We start from the raw sequence: 8756 nt of genomic DNA, 5'->3' as shown, positions 1-8756 counted from the left end.
GGCAGCCAGCGGAGAGAGGCCGGTCGGCGCGAGCCTGGCACGGGAGGGCCCCGCACCGGCCCCGCGCCCCGGAACAGCCGGTAGTAGCCGTTTTTTTCCTCCCTCTTCTCCCTCTCCCTCGCCTCTTTCCGCCCGGCTTTGTGTGAAGTTTGCGGCACATTGCAGATGAGCCCTTAGCGGCGAGAGGAGCCTATTGTTCCCCGCCAGGAACTGCTTGCTGGGGCTGTGCTGGCTTTTGCCTTTGGAGCTGCCTCCTGCAGTACCTGAACCGGCCTCCGGGGCCCGCTGTGTCGCGCTCTCGTCCAGGCAGAAGCACGGCGGCCTCAGATCTTTTTGTCTGAGCGAGAAGAGAAGTGAATCCCGCTGCCGCCGCCACCGCCGCCGCCGCCGTAGCTGTACAGTGTGTGTGTGTAAGGGAGCGAGCGAGGGAGCGAGCGAGCGAGGGAGGGAGATCGCATGGAGCCGCGGCTGTAACACACACACACTGTCAATACCTCACTCCGGCTCCCCCCCCCGCCCCACCACAACAGTAACCCAATTCATTGTGTGATCCAGCAGCACCATGTTGAGTCTCATGTGCAGGCTGGATCGGCTGGGTTTGTGGTGCTGAGAGAGGCAGCAGCCGCGGGAGGAGGAATTACTGAGAGGTGCCCCTCTCCCTCCCTGCCTCTTCGCCCGTGTGTTGTGTGGAGACAGGACTCGCAATTACCACACTCTCGGGGCTCCCTTATTCCTTTTAAACTTTTTTTTAAACAAGCCCCTCTCCATGGCTGATCCCCGGCCGAGCACGGGCACCTGGGTCTCCTAAAGACAAGGAGGAGCCGGGGATTGTTGTTGTCGGCCGTTTTTTTTTTTTTTTAATTGGATTTTTTTTTCTACGAGAACCTTTTTTATTACAAAAATGGCAAATTCGACGGGTAAAAACCACGCAGACCAGCGGAGAAAGGGACTCGCTTTCCTGGACGAGCTGCGGCAGTTTCACCACAGCAGAGGGTGAGGAAAATGGGGAGATGGAACGGGAGGGGGGGAGGCTTTTAAACCGACCAGATCCAACTTCCAGCCCCTTCCCTGAAGGACACGGCAGCCCCAGCGAGGGGAGAAAAGGGGGCAGAGCTGACAAGTTGTGGTGTTTTGTGTGTATCTCCTTTGGCAGGTCTCCTTTTAAGAAGATCCCCGTGGTGGGTGGGAAGGAGCTGGATCTTCACGCTCTCTATACCAGAGTCACCACTTTAGGCGGATTTGGGAAGGTGAGTGGAAGTTTTAATTTGGGTTTCCCTCCCACTAACCTCTTCCCAAAAGTCTCCTCTGACCCCCGGGGGTGGCGGGGGGAGCCGGGGTGGCCGGGAACCGTCCTATTTAAAGCCGGTTAGAGAAGGTGGGGGGTGGAAGGAGGAAGCGAGCAGACAGGCAGGTTGGTGGCTCGGCCTTGTCGGCGAAGCGATGAAGGGGGACCCGGGGGTACGGCGCGCACCCCACTCCTGCCTCCTTCGCCTCCGCCGGACCCCCTCGCCCCTGCCCCCCTCCCGCGGGAAGGCGAGGGGGGAGCAGGGAGCTGCTGGGCGGCGAGAGGAGGCTTCTTTCGGCTGTGGTGGCAGCTCTGTGCGTGTCTCTCTTGCAGAGGGAGAGACAGAGGAGAGAGTCTGAGTGCAGTTTTAGTGCAACTCAAAATTAGCGGGCATGTTTAACATCGATAATCGGCACGGAGCATGGGCTAGGGAACGATCCTCGCAGCCGGGGGGGGCCGGGCGCTGCCCTCCGAGCCCTTCCCGGAGAAAAATAACAAAAGGGGCACCCAAGACGGTGTGTAATCAAATAGCCATCTTTAGGCTTCAAGGCTGGGGACAGAAATGTAGGCCTCAAAAGAAAGGCCTCTCTGTGTCTGTGGATCTGCGTTGGGGGGACCCCCCCGGGCCGGCGCCCCCGCGCCCCGCAGCCCAGGGGGCGCCCCCGCCAGCACTTCCCTGCATTATTTTAAACTTCTTTGGGTTTTTAACGGACCGCGTTAGGATTTAAAAGGGGGCGACAGAGGGACTCCGGATTGGTTATTGTCCAGGCAGTAAAAACAAAAACAAACAAACCCCAAAACAATACCACCCCTCCCGGCCGTTCCCCCCGAAAAAAAATAATGTGTGTGTTAAAAAATAAATGCAGTAGAAGACCCCTGAGAAGCAGGATTATTCCCGAAAGGGGAATTCTACCGACTGTCAGTAAAATATATAGTCCTAAATCCCATATACATTCATGTTTGTTTCTTTTTATATATTTATCTATTTGCTTCATGGCAGCCTGTGTTTTTTTTGTGATGTTCGCTGTCAGCAGCATGTTTACGTGTACGTTGTGTATCTCGGCCTGTGTGTTGTTTTTGACAGGTATCAGAGAAGAATCAGTGGGGAGAAATTGTAGAGGAGTTTAACTTTCCCAGAAGTTGTTCTAACGCTGCCTTCGCTTTAAAACAGTATTACTTGCGGTGAGTGCTATCAAGCTGTTGCAGTAGTATTTTTGAGTGCGGGATTATATTTAGTTTTCAGTGTGTACAATAATAAAAATATCCCTACTCTTTTAAAATGCTGTAAAATGAAGCAGAAAAAACTTGTAATTCCTTTCCCGTCTGGGGCAGTGATCAGTTAAAGGTGATTCTGTTTTGTAGTTATTTTTGTCTTCCATCTGCAAGCCTTAAACTTTGAAGGGATCCCAAGTACACAAACAATGTATGTCAGAGGCCATTTTTTCTGATTGTTTTAAAATGACTGTACTAAAGGACTGTTACTAAGAGATCATGTTATTGTAGTTACAAAAACTTAGGTTAGTATTTGGAGCACTGAAATATGTTGATATATGTAAATTGTTTACTGCTTAGTGGGGTCAGACGTTGAATAAAAATGCATCTGCAGGAAGGTAGACTGCTTTGCACAAATTATATTGTTATCAATTACTAGGAGCATATATTATTGTTTTCTATTTTAGAGTGCAAAGAGCTAGGTAATTTTTTTGTTACTTGTAAAACAGTAAATTTCTGCAGATTTTAAAAATAGGATTGCATTCCTTGGAAATTACATAGATTATTTTTTTGTGATACAGGTTATTTTTCATTTTGGCATGGAGTTCATACTGAATATTTTAGATTACTGTGTGTGGTACTATTCAGTTACTAGATTATGGTTTTTTTAATTAATTTTTATTAAGTTTGGGTGATTATTCTTTGTGGGAAAGATTTTTAAATTAATGTGTATGTAGTTGTTTTAAGTGCTATATATATGGATACTTATATTTCATTTAGAATAAAGTTATATGTATGTTGGTTAAAGAATGTAATTTCCTGTTTCTGAAATAAATGTGATATTTTTTCATCACAGTTAATGGTAATGTAGATGTGCAATATATACAAAATAAGTATGGGCTTTTGGATTTCTGTTTTGGTGAGCTGAGTACAAACAAGCTTTATCTGTCTCTAGTTTGGCCTTCTGAATTAGGAAATGCAGTAATTGTACAGGTGCACTTTCTATTGGTTGTCCTAGATTGACTTCCAGCTTGAAGCTGTAGAGTTCATAGCACAGTGGAGCAGTTACTGAGTTACAGTGATGTCTGGAAAACCTTAGTCAGATATTTGTAGTTACTGAAATTTGGGGTTTTTTTTGGTGGTGGCATATGATTGCTTTAAGATCCAGGTTAAGAAAAGAAACTACCATTGTTAATAGCTTTAGCAAAGTTTATGATTGGTGGCAGGCCTAGAAATTAAGTGGAAAGCTTGCTTTAGGATATCCTTCCCTCTTGGTGTTTGGTTTTTTTTTTTTCCTTTCCTACATAGTATTGAGATAGTGTTGCTGAAGATTTGTCACATCATAGAAAGCAGTTTTTTCCTTCTTGAGTTTTTCTGTTGGACCATGTAATTTGTTATTTGACTAGATTTTACACATAATTTGCAAAATGATAGTGTTTTGGGTTTTACCCTTTTTTTCTATTTCCATATTTTGTAAGTGTTTGAATGGCCTAACTTTTTACAGTAGGAGATTGTATGTCATTTCTGTTTTCATGTGTATTTTGAAAGCCATTATATGCTGTGACAGTTAACACAATTAATGTTAATTTAGCCTTCTAATGACTTAATTTTTAATAAGGTATTACTTTTTAAATTAAAATCAGACATACAAAAATTTTATTTTTATTCTTGGCATACTGGTATTGACATTATTTAAAATACAGTTGTTGAATACATATATAATTGGTTACATATAAATAATTTAAAGGGTTTTTGTTTATTATGAATTTAGGAAAAAAGTTGATAAATGGTTAAGATGAAGAATCTTTAAAAATTTCTTATCATAGTGTCTGTGATTAGGTCGTTCTGAAATAAACGATCAAGGTTGCTGTTTTGGGGTGGACTGGTTTTTAGCAGTCATTTTGGGTTTTGTTTGGTTTTGTTTCTTCTTAATTGCTGCTTTACTCACTGTTGCTTCTCGCATAATCTAAGTTGGATGTGGTCACCTCCTTTCATGTGCAGTAATAAGATTGTATGTACACATGTTTCTCTGCTAGGTTAACATTTGTTTCGCTTTAACCTAGAAGGTGTAAGGGGGACAGTATTTGGTTCTAGGGAAAGAAAAAAATGCTCTAATGATAAATTTGTTAAAATGGTCTAGCTTGTCGGTGTTGAAGAACATAATCTGAGGTTTCTTATAAGGCCAGATTTTCATGAACTGCTGAGCAATTACTCTTGGAAAAAAAAAAGTATGTCTTGTGAACCTCAAGTATGACTATAATCTTGGCCTCACTACTGTAATGACTTTCCAAGCAAAGCTAGACAAATTGAGGCCTATCAACTTCTATTTCAGTTTTCATCCAATCATGTGTCATGTGTACTGTAGAGTAAGGATCTGCATGGCAGATGGAGACCCTGTTGAATTCAGAGGGATTCAGTGGTGTGCACCTATATGAATATGTTTGCAGATTCGGATTTGGGATGGTGTGTGATAAAAGTTGCTTCTTTCTATGAAACATCTGGCATAGTGTGTTGACTGAGATAAGATCTCAAGCTACATGGACCACTTGCTTGTTTTGCTGTGTTGCCACTAATGATGCTGTTATTTTTGCTTAAAATTATTATGTAGACAAATTAGAAAGTTGATTTATTTGTGTGAGGTCAGTAGTCCTGTTGGCTTGATCAAACTGAATGTTTTGCAAAACAGTCATTGGGTTATGGTTTTTCTAAGCAGTTCTTGAGGTGTGTATTTTTTGGTTAAGTAACTTTTTCATTTGACTATTTTGGAACTTTGCTGTGTCTCTTTGGGAATGTATGTTAGGCTTCACTAAATAAGTGAATTGTTTAAACTTGTGATACAATTCTGATAGGTTTTATGATAGGTGATAGTTGAATACATGATAGCCTACCCTATCTGCCCCTTCTCCCTTGCATTGCCCTCCCTTTTCTCTCACTGGAAAAAGTAACTTATAATAGGAAAAGTCTGAACCATTCAAACTTAGTGCCTGTGTTGCTTTGAGCTGTCTGACAGGTGAAGTAATTTATGCACTGTGGTTCTTAGTGAGCAGTCAAAAGCCACAGTGCTGATAACCATTGATAGACTGTACTTGTTAATGTAGTTCTGTAAGATTTTACAGCAACAGAGAGTGTAATTCCCTTGGATGTAGTGCAAATTGGATGTTTCATCTCAATTGAAGCGAATTAGTAAAGCATTTTCTAAATGCTTCTCGAAAAATTATTTTATAATGTTAATGAAAATATTTTAGTATGAGGTAATACATGTAAACATCAGTAATGTGGACATACTTTTATGTTTTTGTTGGTAAACATACAGTAGGTAAAAAGCTAACATGGAATATAGCCTGTTTTTAATCTTATTGGTTGATTAGGTTACAGTCCTACAAAGAATTGGGCCAATGTGACCTCATGTGCTGGTATAAGGTTCTGTTGGTTTTCATGGGAGTGTAAGCGATACATTTATTTATGTTGTGGATCTTCATCTATTTTGGGGAAGTGAGAGACCTTGTAAACTTAAACGTGTGAATGAAGTATGCCTAACTGAACTGAAAATCAGTTTGCTTTTTAAAGTTATTTATCTATAGTAAGATAAATTATATGAAAGAACTAGCTGTAAGGTCAAATAAGTTTGCCTTAGTTCTGCCGAGAATTCCTGAAAGGTGGGCAGCACGTGCATATTGTAAGCTTTTGGCAAAGGCAGTAGTAATTAGCTAATAATAGTTTAAGGTGAATAAGAATATGCTGTTGTAAATATTGGAGAGTTAAGGGGAAGTCAAATAGAGAGGAAAGAGGTCAGTTCATAGATGAGAAGTTGCATAAAGTTATTATTAAGACAAGCCATTATGCTGAATTTCCTGAAATTCCATATATAGTAGGATGAAAAACAGTGAGCAGTTAAAAATCAGAACCATATGAAGCAGTTATTGATGACAAATAGAGGGGGTTCTTGAAAGATCTGAAGATATTTATAAGTCATTTGATCTTCAAGATGCCTCTAAGAAATTGCACAATAGTACTGATTTCTTTAAAAAATCAAATGAAGGGGAAAAAACCCCATGATCTTAAGAACTAGATAAAAGGGATTCTGTTCTTAGTAATGTATTGGCAAAAATATCAGGGAAACAATAATACGAAGCCTGGAATTTTCTAACTGAGAATTACTTTAAGAGAGGTTTTTTGTTATTCTTGCTTAGTGTTTAAAATTAGGATCTGATACTGCAACAGCATCTGTACACAGTTCAGTGAGTATGGAGAAGTACAGGATTGGCTTGTTTGCCAGATCTGATTGCAGATTCAAGGCCCAGTAAATGAATAGAAAGTTGTAGCTATAGTAAAATACTACATATTTTTTAAAATTCAAATACATCTCAAAATCTCTTATTAAGAAATTACGTATATATATGGATAGTCATCTTAATGAAATATTGAATGAAAGACCATAAACAAAAATAGAAGTATAAAGAATAGATTTGGTGAGTCACAGCAGTTTTAGGTGCTAAAAGAGTATCATCAGTGCTTACATATGCATGTAGTAATACAAGTTTAGCCATTTTAGGTATATTTAGTGTCTGCCTTGCTTAACTTCATGAGAGGCTGAATACTACGCTTGCAGCATTAGCAGGCAGTGATAGAAGAGTTAAACACAGGGCAGAAAAGAAAAGGTAATCTAAAGAAATTAGGCACATTGTTGGAAAGTACAAATGAAAAATGCAAAGCTAAAACAGTCGAGGGCCCGTAATCCAAAACAGGTATTCATTGTGAGGGAATAACCTGGAAAGCAGTATTGCTGAAAAAGGTATAGGAGTGATAACATGGGCGTGATAATTCTGTCAGTTGTGTGCACCCAACTCCCTTTCATATAAAAGGGATTTGTGCATACTTCAACAGGAAGGACAGGTCCCAATTTGCAATATGATATATAGACTTTGTAAAATTCAGAACAAGTTTAGGTTGCAACCACAGTGGCACTGAGCAAACATTAGACAAATGGGAGATGGATTTTTGTACAAGATTATGGGACTCTCTTTGGAGTACTGTTTTACTTCAGAGCCTTTGCAACAGGTGGGGTAACTTAAGAGAAACTTACAGAAGGGCAACAAAATGTTGAGAAGGCTGAAGGGACTAATTGATTTAAAAAAAAAAAAAAAAAAGACCTGATAAGTAAATATGTTTTGCTTGGCTCACTTAATAGTGTGAGAAGGGAAAAGGATATCTTCCAAGCATTTTGAAGGGCCTAAATAGTTAAAAGGGAGGTATTTTAAATAAAAGAAGATGTTGTGTTAATGTGTAAGCTGAGATAAAACTGAAGGAGAAAATTCAGAGCAGACAGCAGCACAAAACCCCCCAAGATATACCTGAACACCTTCTGGTATGAATAGTATGCCAGGCAGAGTACGGGGGAACCCCCACACCAGGCACTAACCTGGCCAGAACACCAATACATGTGCAACAGGTAATGAGCCAGGAACGGCAGAGAAAGAGACCGCCTGACTGTACAGGTTTGGTCCATCCTTGAGTAATGCCATAAAGAAGGCTATCATCTTGCATAGCTATGGACTTGACTTAGTGGAATCTTTTGCACTTAATTTTGTCCCAAATCCTGCAGTCACTGGCAAGACAGGAAACAAATACATGGATGACATTTTTATGATTTCTTCTTAAAATTTTCTTTTCCCCCCTCAAGACAAAAATTGTAATGTGTGTTTCAGTTGGATGTCTGAGGCCTTTCTTTTAAAGTCTGAAGTGAGTATTTTACATAGTTGAAGGGGGAATTTTGTTTGTGTTGTACTGAATCATACAGGTAACATACAATCAAGACTAGTGACTGTTCATGCCATAAAGCTTTATTTAGGAAAATTAAATATGTTAGTTGTCAAAATCGGAGAATGTCTCTCAAGAGATGTAACTTAATTGGATGGATGTTGTCTTGTCAAGGTTGCTGGGAATCTGCTCAGAGGAAAACAGAAGTTTTATAATACAACATTTGCATTAGGACTCATCTGAGGAGAGCAAGCAGCAGGTGAAAGGGGACATAGCTACCTTAAAATTGCTCTTTGTTAAAGTTATGCTGTGATACCAGTTTACTGTTAAGATGAGTTTGGCCTCTATCAGAGTTTCTCAGCTTTTCCTTCAGAGGCTGAACTCCATTTTATTGCTGGAAAATATAGTGAAAATTAGTGCGATGAACATTAATATATTTTCCTGATCATTTTCTGCAAACTTTTTGTAGAAATTACCTAAGTTGTTGCTGTTACACTGAAAT

The 8756-nt window shown here is 40.4% G+C and overlaps 1 protein-coding gene across 1 annotated transcript in view; it reads left to right on the top strand.

The window, feature by feature from the left end:
* The first annotated feature begins 21 nt into the window (after positions 1-21).
* The window catches only part of ARID2 (AT-rich interaction domain 2), a 92757-nt gene continuing 84022 nt past the window's right edge, over positions 22-8756 (top strand). The window contains exons 1-3 of the mRNA XM_042017911.1: positions 22-993; positions 1154-1247; positions 2370-2467. Coding sequence (XP_041873845.1) covers positions 902-993; positions 1154-1247; positions 2370-2467 — 284 coding nt within the window. The 5' untranslated portion in view covers positions 22-901. The remainder of the gene's footprint in view (positions 994-1153; positions 1248-2369; positions 2468-8756) is intronic.

The sequence above is a fragment of the Corvus kubaryi genome, unplaced genomic scaffold (genome assembly GCF_017639235.1).
Source record: "Corvus kubaryi isolate FWS band 111438036 unplaced genomic scaffold, C.kubaryi_AGA036_p1.0 137, whole genome shotgun sequence".
Taxonomy (NCBI): Eukaryota; Metazoa; Chordata; class Aves; order Passeriformes; family Corvidae; genus Corvus; species Corvus kubaryi.
The sequence above is the reverse complement of the archived record's forward strand: the minus strand, read 5'-3'. Positions and strand labels throughout refer to the sequence as shown.